This window comes from Mustela nivalis, assembly GCF_964662115.1.
Source record: "Mustela nivalis genome assembly, chromosome: 5".
NCBI classification, from domain to species: Eukaryota; Metazoa; Chordata; class Mammalia; order Carnivora; family Mustelidae; genus Mustela; species Mustela nivalis.
In genome coordinates, this window is record NC_139024.1 from 81,863,712 (window position 1) to 81,879,308 (window position 15,597).

At 37.0% G+C, this 15,597-nt stretch overlaps 1 protein-coding gene across 3 annotated transcripts in view; it reads right to left on the reverse strand.

The window, feature by feature from the left end:
- Window positions 1-11,595: 11,595 nt before the first annotated feature.
- Window positions 11,596-15,597, reverse strand: part of RFX6 (regulatory factor X6) — a 61,371-nt gene continuing 57,369 nt past the window's right edge. For all 3 annotated transcript variants that reach the window (XM_082730409.1, XM_082730408.1, XM_082730410.1), the window contains one exon: window positions 11,596-13,036. In XM_082730409.1, coding sequence (XP_082586535.1) covers window positions 12,861-13,036 — 176 coding nt within the window. In that variant the 3' untranslated portion in view covers window positions 11,596-12,860. The remainder of the gene's footprint in view (window positions 13,037-15,597) is intronic.

Genomic DNA, 15,597 nt, shown 5'->3' on the forward strand with positions numbered 1-15,597 from the left:
AACTCCCAGACATGCTAAAAACTGACTGAGATGTCACAGAGGTTTTGTCTCCTGGACATCAGACATGCCAAAAGCACCTGGAAAATTTAGTTCATGGATGACTTCGTACATTTAAAACAAAAATCAAGTGTATGCATTTTCATGTTGGGATTCAGTGAAAACAATGCTAGATTAGAAAATATTCTAGACCATAGTATTTCCAATGAATCAGAAAATTACTTTTTCTTTTCTTAAGTCTAGATTTTTTTTTTTTGGTCTAAATTTCATCTGTAGAAAATTGGTTAAGCAAATTATAATATATCCATCTGAGGAAATTCTAACAGCTACTAAGAATCTTCTGGTAAAGGAAACTAAAGGACAGAAAAAACGTTCATCATCTACTACTAAGTGTAAACCAAGTGTGCACAGAGAGATGCTCTTGGGTTGTATATGCATAGAGGCATGTGTACGTGTATAAAAATAGCATTTATAGATTCTATTTGTAAGATTGAGTTTATATGTGAATTTTTCCTGTTATTTTGCATTTCTGAACATCTTTTGCTTTAGGAATTAGAAAAATATTTAAATCTCTGCAAGGGAAAAACCTGCTCCCCATCTTACCTAACAAAACCATTTATTACTACCTAACTGCCTCCCCAGAGTTAGGAACACTGGCCAATGAGACTTAAACTGCCAAAAATATACAGTTTATATCACTCGCTGCTGCATTGCTGAACTAAAATCTATGGGTAACACTCTAATTTTTTTTTATCTTTTTAAATTAAGATTTTATTTATTTACTTATTAGAGAGAGAGCGCACGCATGGGGGGTTGGGTCAGAAGGAGAAGCAAACTCCCTGCTGAGGAGGGAGCCCAATGTGGGACTCTATCCCAGGACCCGGGATCATGACCTGAATCAAAGGCTGATGCTTAACCAACTGAGCCTCCCAAGCACCCTAAAATTGTAATTTTTTAAGCCGAATAGGTTCTCCCAATTTAGGGTTCACTTTTCCCCATTGTAATTTAAGAAATAATTATGAGATTTTTTTTTAATTTTTTATTTTTTATAAACATATATTTTTATCCCCAGGGGTACAGGTCTGTGAATCGCCAGGTTTGACTTCCTCCAAACTTAACCGGCCTACTATTTAGGAGCATACTGTTGACCTTACTGAGAACATAAACAGTCATTTTAATACTATTTTGTATATGTATTAGATACCATATTCTTACAATAAAGTGAACTGGAGAGTAGGAAATATTAAGAAAATCATAAGGAAGAGAAATACATATATAATACCATGCTGTATTTATAGAAAAAAGTCTGCACATAAGTGACCTAGGTAGTTCAAACCTGTGTTGTTCAAGGATTAACCATACACACCTCCCAACAACATATTTATATTTCTACCACATATGTATTTCCATAAACAAGTAATACTTTATGTTTTCTTAATTTATATAAATCTTGGATCTTACCTATTTTCTCAAACTTGCTTTTTCCACTCAACATGATTATGTAATGACTTATTCTTGTTAATATGTGTAGATTTAATTCATTAATTTTGCCTAAGTATAGTATTACGTTGCATGAATTTTTTTTTCTTATCCATCTATTGATGGTCATCTAAGTTCATTCTAATTTTTTTCTCTGTTGCAAATAATGTTGTTAACACCCTACCTTCTGTCTTGTTAAGCAAAAGTGCAAACATTTATTTAGAATGTGTATGTGGAACCATGACTTACAAAGGCATTTTCCAGGCAACCAATCAACCAATCGGTGAGTTAATCAATATTTACTGAGGGCCTAGACTACTAAAAGAAGTAATTAGATCTTAGTTTTAGAATAGAATATATTTCAGCATTACGATTCAAAATAAAATCAAATCTAAACACAAAAATAATAGCACGACTCTCCTTTCCAAGTCATGTTTCAGATTGGTGACTATACCAGGGCAAGCCCAGTCTTGGTCAGTGTTTCTACTTTGTGCAGGTCTAGGCCCTTGTGAGATGACAGTGATTGTTGATTCACCCTGGCTCTGGCTTCATTGTGTTGTTTGGTACACAGCATCTTGAGCAATGGACCTAAAGGTGATTATTCATTCTATATTCAAAAGTGTTCCTTACCATGCAATTTTAATCAAACGTGTTTATTGGAGAAATACATCAGTAAACCTAACAATCACCTCAGCCACCCCAGAATTTATAGTCAAGTCCAAAAGACAGAAAAATAGTATGTGATGTGTCATGCTGAAAAAATAGGTCTAGGATCTAAAGGGAGTTTATAGGAGAGACACTAACTTGGACTTTCCAGGGAACCTTCTCAGACAATGCAACATCTATACCAGGAGGTTGAGTAGGAATCATCCCAACACAGGAGAAGCAGATGAAGAGGAAGAGAGTTTATTTTATTTATTGAATTCTTGTGTATTAACTTGTTTTAAATCTCAACCTTGGCCTCAGTTAAGCCTCTATCTGCCTATACGTCATTGAGGTCTATCAAGGTCTATTTCCTCAGCCTTTCAATATCATTTTGTCACACATTAGAAAGACCGAGGATGGAGCCAAAATTTTCCATTAAATGAGGTTGCCTTCGGTGTTGTTTGTGTCAAATGCCAATGTCCTGAAATATTTTAAAGCTATTAAAGCTATTGATTTTTATAAGCATTTTATCTCTATTGACCATTTATCATTCACATTGCTACATTTTCTACTCTGACTATAAAACATAAAGGAAATCCCAGTACATACAGAGTGATTACTTTAGACATCTAAAAATCCTATGAACCTTCCATCTGCAGACAAAGTTCCAAAGAGCATATGCATTATATTGATTAATATTAGGTCCAAGCAGGAAGAATGAAAAAGCCCTAGGCCCATGCTAATGAGTTTGGGCCTTGTTCTGAGATCAAAGAAAAGCTGGAGAATGGTCTTGAGCAGTATGGTCTGTTAAGAAAGATCCGTCTGGAAGTGATGGAGAAATGGACTGAGTTGGGCTAATACCAGCATCCCAATAAGAGATGAGAGTTTGCTTTGGGACATTGTCCATGAGTACAAGGAGGATGAGAACTCAGAAAGATAATCAGAAGGAACAAAGGGACCAGAAAAGGGGGCAAGGAGGAAAAGGTGAAGATAACTTCCTGATTTCTGGCTTCCAGAGCACTATAATGACAAGAGGGAAAACAGGGGGAGAACACAATCTGAGAATGAAGCGAATGGCTCCCACTCTGAGCGTGCTGAGCCTTGGGTTCCTGCAGAGCATCTTGGAGGAGACGCCCAGTAATCGACTGTTCAGCTTAGTGGCTTGGGAGAGTGCTTTTGGTTAAGCTAAAGGCTTTCCTGATAGCAATAATAAAGAGAACAGAAAACACCTTGTCCCCAGCCTTGCAGTTATGAAGACATTAGAAATGTCCAACACTTAACAATTTTTTATTATAATTGTAACCATGTATATTTTTTGAAATACTAATTTAATTGACTTTTAAGGGGGAATAAAAATTAATCAATGAAAAGTATTTTCTTCCTAATATAAATTTTCACAGAAAAAATCTCATATATTTTAAAAGATTTTATTTATTTGAGAGAGAGAGTGAGAGAGAGAGAACACGAGTGGGAGGAGGGGCAGAGGGACAAGTGGACTCCCTGCTGTACAGCAGAGCCTGAGCATGGAGCCCGACAGGGGGCTCGGTTAGGGGCTTGTCCCCAGGACCCTGAGATCATGACCTGAGCCAGTCAGATGCTCAACTGACTGAGCCACCAGGTGCCCCAAAATATATTTTTATAGCTGTTTATTACAATCCTGTGAAAACAAATCAGACTGAAATAAACATTGACAGCTCACTCCCAGAATTACTGATTAATCAAAGAAAAATTTACCTCTTTTGAAACTGGTAAAATATGTATAGACACAAATTATTTTTAAATATTGCTTGTAATAATGTTTTCATATCTAAACAATCAGACCATATTGTATCCTGTGAGAGTCACTTCTATATAACCATATTGGGATAGTTAATGATTTACTACATTTTGCTTTTTTCCTTTACTGTTCCATAATAGATTCTTATTTAATTACACCAGCTTAGGTTATCTTGATACACGAATTTAGCAATATAGCAGTCTACATTACAAATAAGGGCATACAAGAACAGTTGGCATTGCATTCAGTAACATTACCGATTCCACTGGGATTTGAAGAATAATGATAACTAAGAACAGTTACTATTTGTTTAGCCTGTGCCATATGACAGAAACTATCTTGCCAAGTATTTTATAAGCAGTAGCTCAGTTAGCCCTCACAAAAACATTTTGTGATAGATAATATTATTAAACCCATTTTACAGATGAGGAAAATGAGGCTCAGGAAAGATATTTGTCACATAACTAGTGTGGTCTCAAGCACAGATTTGTCTGCTCCATAGAAAGCATTTTCTGTGCTTCTCCACAATTTGTCTCTATTTTAAAATCATAGCTTGTGTTAATCCTGTCTTCATGTTTTAATAAAAATTTGAAAAACCAGTTCAGCTCTGCTGTGTAAGGCAAATAGGTGGTTCTTGGGGCAGTGTCTTTCCTAGAACTCAAGACTAGGATACTTCTTAGTCCTTACTGCACCCTTATCTCAATCTTTAATGGTCTTATCTTTTTAAATACAGGGAACCCCAGGAAAAGCCATACAAGCCACTTAGCATTGAAGTCTGTGATAAAGTCAAGCTATTCTCCCTGGTTTCCCCAGTTCACTTGTCCATTCTTCCCTTATATTCCCTGGGGAGAATTATTTGAGAGAACTGCTAATATGCCAAAAGGCTATCTTTCATCAAAGGATTAATGAACTCTCAGAGGGGTTTCTTTTCCTTTTTTTTTTTTTTTTTTCAAATTTATTTGACAGAGATCACAAGCAGGCAGAGAGGCAGGCAGAGAGTGAGAGGGGGAAGCAGGCTCCCTGCTAAGCAGAGAGCCTGATGCGGGGCTTGATCCCAGGACCCTGGGATCATGACCTGAGCTGAAGGCAGAGGCTTTAACCCACTGAGCCACCCAGGCGCCCCCTTTTCCTTTTTCAAAGTTTTATATTTTATTTTATTAAGTTATTTGTTATTTTTTTTTTATTTTATTAAGTTATTTGTTAAGAAAGAGAGATAGCATGCAAGACAGCTGCAGGTAGAGGGAGAAGCAGGCTCCCTCAGCAGGGAGCCCAATGTGGGGCTCCAACCCAGGACCCTGGTATCATGACCTGAGCTGAAGGCAGATGCTTCAGCCACTCAGGCGTCCCACTTTCAGAGGGTTTACTTTGTCAGTGTGTCGTCCAAATGCCCCAACCCCTCCCTCAGGCAACTAAAAACTCAGCTTCCTGTGAAAATACATCTGGTACCATCTTCAGGCACACTTGTTAGAAAGTGTCAGTTAGATGACGTTTCTTTGGGTAGCAGAGTGTTGAAATGAATATCATAAATTGTAGAAGTATCTGGACAATGAGTAATAAGTGAAAAACAATAATGTATGGGGAGAGGGGATGGCAAATAGTACAAATATATAACCAAAAATTCAAAGACGAGAAATCTTGCCATTTTGCAATATAAAAAATGGGAACAATTTTATTTTCCACAGGGATCATGCGTAAAGCATTAATAAGCTAAAGCACACAAAGCTAAATGGCAAATCTTGATTAACAAACTGCCTACGAAGCTCATATTTGCCTCCGTGTGTTTAAAGATGCTTGAAGGCTGTAAACCATGACCCTCATTCTATCGATTGGTAAGAACACCACCCTTGTTTTTAACTAATAAAAACAATGGTTTCTCTTTACTTTAGAGCAGGTATCATATTGAGTAGTTAATTTTTCACTTTTGTAAACGTGTTCCTCATCCAATTCTCACTTAAAGACTCTATGACATCTATTTTAAGAGGTAAAGTCACCACATCACACTGAGAAATTTTGGTTTTGACCTGCTTTTCACCTTTAGTTCCCTTAAACTTTAGGGTCAAAATTAATCACGTGGGCAATATAGAAAATGCCATTTAAAAGCAAGAAAATATTTTTTTTTCTTACCTGGTATTTAAATACATTTTTCAAGGGAGGAAGTCTGGGGTTGAATTTGTGGAAAACAAATAGAGAATTCTATTAAACCTAATTTTATTGGCTGAAATACTCATTTTTGAAAAGAGAACCAAATTAAGACCTTCATGAAGAAAAGCAACACCTAACACTAATATCATGTTACATGTCAATTATATCTCAATAAAAAAATAAAATGATGATATTGATTTCCTTAATTATGTGTTGTCACAGAACACATAAAAGGAGCTTAAAGGCTATTTTTAGTAGTAGGTTCTAGGAAAACAGTGGTGTTCATTGAAAATATTTTAGCATTTCAGAATTCATAAAAATCTCATCTTGACATTCTTACCAGCCTTGTCTAATATACTTTTATATATATTCACAGTCGTATTTCTTATGCTTCATCAATAAGTCATTATGATCATTAAAATCTGAAGGCCTAGGGAGTATCCCTCTAGATTTATTCAGGATGCTCTTCCAAACTCTCTGGGGACTGCTACATCTCTCTCTCTCTTTTAAGGCTTTATTTATTTACTTGTGATAGGAAGAGAGTGAGCAAGAGAGCAAAAACAGGGGAAGAGAGGGAGAGGGAGAAGTAGGTAGCCCGCTGAGCGAGAAGCCCCACAGAGAACTCGATCCCAGGACCACAGGGTCCTGACCTGAGCTGAAGGCAGGCACTTAACAGACTGAGCCACCCAGGTGTCCTCTGCCACATCTTTTCATCTTTTACTTCCCCTCATAGGTTCTTTATAGGTTGCGTTCCTGTCCTGAATACTCATCCTGCCTGCTCAACACTTCCCCCTCCACTACCTCCTCCCCAGCATCACCGGCTTCCCACTTACCATTCCAGTCTCAATATGTCACTTCTTGCAAAAAATTTCTCTGACCAGCTATTCCCACCCCATCCCTGCCCTGAAAATATGTTCATGGGCTCAGCTCTCATTATTTCTCTGAGCAGGCTTTACTTCTTTTCACAATGTCAATAAATTGTTTCTTGGTTGTAACCAGTTGTGTAAATGCATAGCTTAATGTCTGCCTTACCTCATAAAGTGTAAGGGAGGGACCTTGTCCTTGTTAACAGTGTGAGCATACTTGTTGTTTGTTAAAATGTGGTATAATACTGAGTATCTCTTGGAACCTTCAACATATTAACTCCCTGACAAAACTTGGCCAAGCCTAAGAAGTGACGGAGACATTTCATTAAAATATTCAAGCTATAAATAAATTTTAAGTCTTGACATTAAATTAAATATTTATAAATAATGAGACAAAGTTCTTAATAGGAATAGGAATCTAGAAGTATTCTATATTTGTATGTATGTCCGAAGCTTCCTGTGCTATTGAGTGAACAGAGAGAACTAGAACCTTCTAGTTATGACAGAATTTCTAGATATGACAAATAAAATAGTCAAACGGATGAGTGGTCACTTTTATCCCCATAAACACCTGCATGAATATGACTTAAATTATAGACATTAGAAAAGAATTTGAGGGAAAAAATCAGGGATCTCCCCAACTGGATTAAATTCTACAAAAAAAGGAAAAAAACCCCAAATATATTAATTTGCTCATTCTGGAAATAGACTATTTTTTTATAATTTTTTATTTTTTATAAACATATATTTTTATCCCCAGGGGTACAGGTCTGTGAATCACCAGGTTTACACACTTCACAGCACTAGACTATTTTTATGAGAAACATTTCTACCATAATATTATATGCCCAAGATCAATAAAAATTAGCACTATTTATCAGATTTTGATATTGGAAAATTGAAAGCCCTTTTACCAGTCAGAGCAGAGACAGGACCTTATTTTGTAATGAAATATCTCAAAATTAATGAATAAATTACTCATTGCAGCTACCAATCTTTCCCAGCCATTGTTAACACCTATAATCAAGAGTAACTGAAATTTATTTTCTTTTCATTTAATTGGTGTGCTTTTGGAACAGACAAGTTGTGTTCTCTGCCATTTACAAACCTGAGCATTTAATTTAGAATTCAATAATTGAATGAGATAGTACAATAACATTTTATATAAACTCATCATTTCTTATCTTTCTCAAAGTACAAAATGTGCCGTATGCCATAATCACTATTGTTTACTCTTCTGGAAGGTTTATGTTTAAATTTCTATAACTCACCTGCGATTATAAATCTGCCTTCAAAATATAGTATGACCAGTTTCCTACTTCAGGCCTCAGAATAGTTCAGAGCTGTTAATGGGAGACTTGTATAACAATTAATTTTTCTCCTTGTTATAAAGAAATATGAGTGCCTATAATATCCCTTTTTAGGGAGTTCCAATATCACACTCATTTGTCTCCTGCTTTTTTTTTTGAAAAGTTGAAACTTTGATTTGGATTTCAGAATTCATTTATTTCAAAGGGTTTTCCCTTATTTCTTTCTTTTCTTCTTCTTTTCTTTCTTTTTTATTGGGGGGGGGTGTGGATGTGTGAGTGGGGGAGAATACACCATTGGAGCTCACTTTCAAGAATTGGCAGTATTTTTTGTCTTGTTTTTGTGGACTGCATTTGTATGAGCATAAATTCAGTGGTTGAAAAATATCACCAGTGAGCCTCTAATTTACTATTTATCAAGTTTTTCTGAAAAAGAGGAAACCCATAGTGCTGTGGACTGGTGGCGTAGGCAGAGCAGGTGTACACTGAATGGTTAAATGGAGATCCTATCACTAAGGGCTCCAAGGATAAATCTGGAAGGACAGAGGACAGACAAATGGGCATTGTGTCTCACTACTCAGGATGGCACAGTTGTCAGCTCTGGTGTTCTAGAGATCTAGCTCTGGGTACTTGTCGTATCAGTGTCCTGTTAGAGAGACCTACCCATTGCTGCCTGCTGGACCCCCTCACAACCTGGCTTCTCTCTAGCTCTCCTTCTCTCTCTTTCTTCCTGCTTCTAGTCATATTCTACTGCTTGTTTGCTTCTCTAGGCTGTGTGCATGAGGTTCGTAGTCACAGTTCCTGGAGAAATCTTATGATTGGGTTAGGTAGATACCATTTAATATAGAACACCACTGCAGGGCAAAGTTTGGGGAACCTTTTCTCACAGCCTACTGGTCTACCTACAATGCTCTTGTTTTTTTGAAGTGGGACAGTTCTTCATTGTGCAAATCGGTTCCACACATTACAGGATACTCACATCCTGGGTCCTGACACTAAATGCCAGTGCACCTGCTCTCTTTAGACATCACGGTAATAAAAGTATTCCCCTTCCCATTTGCAAAATGGACTCTTGATCTGGACAACCTTGAGGGTCTCATGGAATTTTCTCTTTCAAAGCAGAAACAAAGAGAAAGGTTTTAGGTCACAACTGTAACTGGAATTTAGCTTAATTTTTTAAAAACTCATTTCTAAGCTGAAACCATACTTGGAAACATATAACTGAGGAGAGCTCTAACTTGTACGAGTATAGTACTACCTAGAGAGAGGAACATAAACCAGATTGCTCCTGACCTTTAATTCTATAGTAACAATATACCTGGGTTTTCATTTTTCTTCAAGCTATTATAAAATAGGCTCTTGGTGCCTAAATTGTATTAAGAATCCACTGAATTATTTGAAACATTCATTTTTCATTATGAAATTTCTATTATAACTGCTATAACATAATATTTGAAAGGTAGTACCCTGAGAATTGAATTTATAAACCTTTAACTTTTTTATTTCCAACCTTAATTTTGGACTTCCCATAAGCATGAGCTTGCACAGGTCACTTCTTTATAATTGATACTCCACAGCTTCTAAAAATTAATTGAAGAATCATTTATTTACTTTTTTTTTGATAGTTATTTTAGTTTTTATTTAAATTCCAGTTAGTTTAAAAAAAATCCAGTTAGTTAATACATAGTGCAACTTTAGTTTCAAGTGTAAAACTTAGTAACTCATCACTTACATACAGCACCCAGTGCTCATCGTAACCAGTGCCCTCCTTAATACCCATTGCCCATTTAACCACCTCCTTCCAGCAACCCTCAGTTTGTTCCCTATATTTACTTTTAAAAACAGAAACAATGGGAAGCCTGGGTGGCTCAGTGGGTTGAGGCCTCTGCCTTTGGCTCAGGTCATGATCCCAGGATCCTGGGATTGAGTCCCACGTGAGGGTCTCTGCTCAGCAATGAGCCCGCTTCCCTTCCTCTCTCTGTCTGCCTCTCTGCCTACTTGTGATCTCTGTCTGTCAAATAAATAAATAAAAATCTTTAAAAAAAAAAAAAAACAGAAACACTAAAAAGCTAGGCAAGATTCTTTAACTACATTAAAATTAACCTAAAGAGTAGCAGACAATGCCTTGAGCATCCAAGCTTTCGATTCATGAAAGAAACAATTCTCAAATTCTTCTAATTCATGCATGACTGGTACTGCTTCTCCAGCAGCATTTGGAAATATGGAAGATGTTGTTAGTGGTCACAAGGCTGGGTGAGGAGACTGCTTTGGTATTTAGTGTTTGAGGGATGGAGATACTCAGCCTTGTCCAGTCTGCAGGATAGGCCTGTAAAATAGAGAACTGTTCTGCCTAAAGCCAATAGTGCCCACTCTGAGAAAATTATTATACATCTAATAGAGATAAACTCAAGTACCACCTCATGGGGAAAATAGCAAGTTAGTCTTCTTGATGTCAAAATTTAGTACCTTATCATCAGCCAGGAGCACATGAAGCCCAGAGACAATGTTCACTTGTCTTCTGCACTCTCTCTGCTCCAGATCATTTTTCACCATCTACAAAGGGGCTATCAATCTACAGTCAGCTATTTACACTGTAATGCTCTGCAAATAGGGTTAAGGAAAACTTTAGAGCCACTACTAACATACTTCTTTTTAATCCCTTCTATCTAGTCAGTCGCCAGTCCTTTGATTGTACTAAATGATGTTCATGCCTCTTCGGAATGATGCTTGGCCTTTTCTCCCGCTCCTGTCACTAGCTTCCATGTAGTCTCAGCGCTTCTCAGTGGGACATCTGGATGAGAGAAACAGCCTCCAAATTAGCAATTGGGCTAGTTCCACTTCTGTCTGGTCTACTTCCTTTTCCAGCTGTGGCTGGCAGTTTCTCAAACATCGCTTCCCCCATACTGCTTTTTACTCAAAAATCTTCTGTGAGTTTCCATTTCCTATCATCTCAGCCCTCATCATTACATCAGAATTTAGTAAAGGTATTGGCGGAGGTTATTTGGTTTTTTTTTTGTTTTACTGTCTTTGTATTTTAATTTTCATCGTTTTCAACTTGCATTTTCCAGTGTGTCTCCACAAAACAGATGCTGAATACATATTTAATTACTATACAATGGAAATTTTGTTCTTAATTTTCAAGACTTCTGTCCAAACATTTCTTTAAAGCTGTTTTGTTCTTTCCTTCAGTCCAAGCCCTTATTCATTTCACTCCCTTTTGTACTCTAACGATTTTACTACAGCAAATAATAGAACATTTATGGCTATTTCTCATGATTTGTTACTGTTGCAAAATTTTTCTGCTCAATTAATTAGCTCATAAACTACACGCTACTAAGCACGCTACTGAGCAAAGGGCAGCAACACTCCGGCAAGTCCACAATTCATTGTTTATTGCTTGCTGAAAACAATTCCACAGTTTGTCTTCACCAAATTACATCATGATGTATAATGGGTATTTGGGGCTTACAAATCCTTTAAAAATGTATCCAGAGATCACAGTATAACCCAGTCCCTGACACAAATAATCTAAGGCCTGTCGTGCGAGTATAGGAAAAGGCTGTGAAGTTAACGGAGGTTTGCCGTTACAGGCCATGCTCTTACAACAGACTTCTCAGCTAAGACACATAGTAAAGAGAAAGAAATAGAGCTAGAGAGATGGTGTATCAAATTCTATTAACTCATGTGGAATGAATTCCTCACTTCTAAATTTCCCTTTGTATTCAAATGATCCCTGAACACTCCTTCACTCTCAGTTTCTAAGCCAAGTATTTGATGAAAGACTGCTTCCAAATCTGTAGAAGTTCAAATAGTCTATCTTCCACAATTTCCTTATATTTATATGCATGGATATGATTTGTAAATATTCTTGAATTCTGATGTTTTGACCAACCAGCTGTAGTCTTAAATTTAATAGCCAAAGGAGCTTTGCCAGCAAATCCCAAGCATTCTTCAGAAACAGTAACAGCTCTGAGAGAGATCAAGGCTTTAAAAATATTTTCATACTTTATTTCTTTCATTTCTTCTTATCTCTCTTAAGTAAAGAGGGAAAGCATTTATAATCTCCATTCAGTTACATAGAATTGACATATCGCTATGTAACAGAAATCATCACTCTAATGCCCAGGATTGAAAGTCAAGCAACTTTGGTCTAGAATGAACTTAATTAAGTCTTGACCCTGTAAACATTTCCATAGGAGGTAGAGCATACACATTTGACTTTTGGTCAAATAAGGGATAGTAAACAGTGATTCTGAGACCCTAATAAATTAAATTTATTTTAAGGCATTAAATATTTTCCCTTTATAGACCAAAGATGAAGGAGCACATAGATTTTCAATAAATTAGGAAGAAAAATATTAAATCTTCATAGCTGAAATGTTTGCATCTTCAAAGCCCCACTAGTTCCAATGATAATGTTTGAAACTATAATTAATAATGAGATCACATTTTAAACCATTTGTGTGCAAGGCAAAGTCTGCAAATATATCCACTCATTAAGGAGTTCTCCATAGTTTTGTATCAGTGACTTGAAAAACAATGTCCTGTCACTGTATACTCCATTTTCTTTACTATGATGGCAATCTGAGTGAGTAATATTTGAGCAGTAGAGACTTTTGGTTTCATTCCCCACCCAACATTATTGATTTAAGTGCCTCCGGCTGCTGTTCCCATGAACACAGTATTGATGGGTGGTAAAGAGGACACCATTTCTCTACCATTCGTTCCATGGGAGTCCAGGGTCTCTTGAGCTGGATACTGATTGGAAGTTCCATACATACACTGAGATGAGGAGGAAGGAATTGGTGTTTGTAAGCTGGATGCTGTAAAGGAAAATATAATCAGTGATTGAATATTGACTACAAAAAATTTTTGATATTTTTTCTTTGCAAGTGCCACTCACTCTAAGCCTCTTTATTTATTTTTGTATTTATCACAATATCTATGCTATTTTCCCAGAAATTGTTTTTTCTTCTGCGCAGTTCACAAAGGAAACTCAATTTCAAACTTAAGTTAAGAGACAACCTTATCACCCAAATAGATCCCAAATCTACCTCCTCTTTCCATCCACACTTCTATTGTTCAAACCACCATCTTCACTGCTTTCTCACACCATACACAAAAATAAATTCAAAATTGATGAAAGACCTAATGTGAGAAAGGAATCCATCAAAATCCCAGAGAACAGAGGCAGCAACCTCTGTGACCTTGGAAGCAGTAACTTATTGCTAGACATATCTCCAAAGACAAGGGAAACAAAAGCAAAAACGAACTATTGGGACTTTATCAAGATGAAAAACTTTCAACAGCAAAGGAAACAGTCCACAAAACTAAAAGACAATCTATAGAATGGGAGAAGATATTTGTAAATGTCTTATCAGATGAAGGGCTAATATCCAAAATTTATAAATAATTTATCAAACTCAACACCCAGATAATCCAGTCAAGAAAAGGGCAGAAAGGGGCGCCTGGGTGGCTCAGTGGGTTAAAACCTCTGCCTTCAGATCAGGCCATGGTCTCAGGGTCCTGGGAGTGAGCCCCAAATCAGGCTCTCTGTTCAGCAGGGAGCCTGCTTCCTCCTTCTTTCTCTGCCTACCTCTCTGCCTACTTGTGATCTCTTTCTCTCTGTCAAATAAATAAATAAAATATTAAAAAAAAAAGAAATGGGCAGAAGACATGAACAGACATTCCTCCAAAAAGACATGCAAATGGCCAACAGACACATGAAACAATGCTTAACATCGCTTGGCATCAGGGAAATACAAATCAAAACCACAATGAGATATCACTTCACACCAGTCAGAACTAACTGCTAAAATTAACAACTTGGGAAAAAACAGATGTTGACAAGGATGTGGAGAAAGAGGATCTTTCTTACACTGTTGGTGGGAATGCAAGCTTGTACAGCCACTTTGGAAAACAGAAAGAAAGCTCCTCAAAAAGTTAAAAATAGGGCTACCCTATGAGCCAGCAATTGCACTATTAGGTATTTATCCAAAGGATAAAAACATAGTGATTTGAAGTGGCACCTGCACCCCAATGTTAATAGCAGCGTTGTCCACAATAACCAAAATATGGAAAGAGCCCAGATGTCCATTGACAGATGAATGGATAAAGAATATGTGGTCTACCAATGACCCAGCAATTGCACTACTGGGTATTCATCCTAAAGATACAAACGTAGTGATCTAAAGGGGCACGTGCACCCGAATGTTTATAGCAGCAATGCCCACCATAGCCAAACTATGGAAAGAATCTAGATATCTATCAACAGATGAATGGATAAAGAAGATGTGGTATATACACAATGGAATACTATGCAGGCATCAAAAGAAATGAAATCTTGCCATTTGCGACAACATGGATGGAGCTAGAGCGTATCATGCTTAGCGAAATAAGTCAAGCGGAGAAAGACAACTATCATATGATCTCCCTGATATGAGGAAGTGGTGATGCAACATGGGGGCTTAAGTGGGTAGGAGAAGAATCAATGAAACAAGATGGGATTGGGAGGGAGACAAACCATAAGTGACTCTTAATCTCACAAAACAAACTGAGGGTTGCTGGGGGGAGGGGGTTTGGGAGAAGGGGGTGGGATTATGGACATTGGGGAGGGTATGTGCTTTGGTGAGTGCTGTGAAGTGTGTAAACCTGGTGATTCACAGACCTGTACCCCTGGGGATAAAAATATATGTTTATAAAAAATAAAATATTAAAAAAAAAAAAGAAATGAAATCTTGCCATTTGCAACGACATGGATGGAACTAGAAGGTATTACGCTTAGCAAAATAAGGCAATCGGAGAAAGACAACTATCATATGATCTCCCTGATATGAGGAAGTGGAGAAGCAACGTGAGGGGCTTGGGGAGTAGAAAAGGAATAAATGAATGAAAAGATGGGATTGGGAGGGAGACAAACCATAAGAGACTCTCAATCTCACAAAACAAACTGGGGGTTGCTGGGGTGAGGGGACTAGGGAGAAGGTGGTGGGGTTATGGACATTGGAGATGGTATGTGCTACCAGGAGTGCTGTAAAGTGTGTAAACCTGGAGATTCACAGACCTGTACCCCTGGGGCTAATAATAAATTATATATTTATAAAAAAAATTCTTTTAATTGTATAAAAAAAGAATATGTGGTATATACATATATATACCAGAATTTTACTCAACCATCAAAAATAATGAAATCTTGCCATTTGCAACAATGTGGTTGGAACTAGAGGGTATTAGGCTAAGCAAAATAAGTCAGTCAGAGAAAGACAAATATCATATGATTTCACTCCTTTTTGGAATTTAAGAAACAAAATAGATGAACATAGGGGAAAGGAAGGAAAAATAAAACAAGACTAAATCATAAAGGGAGCTAAACCATTAAGAGACT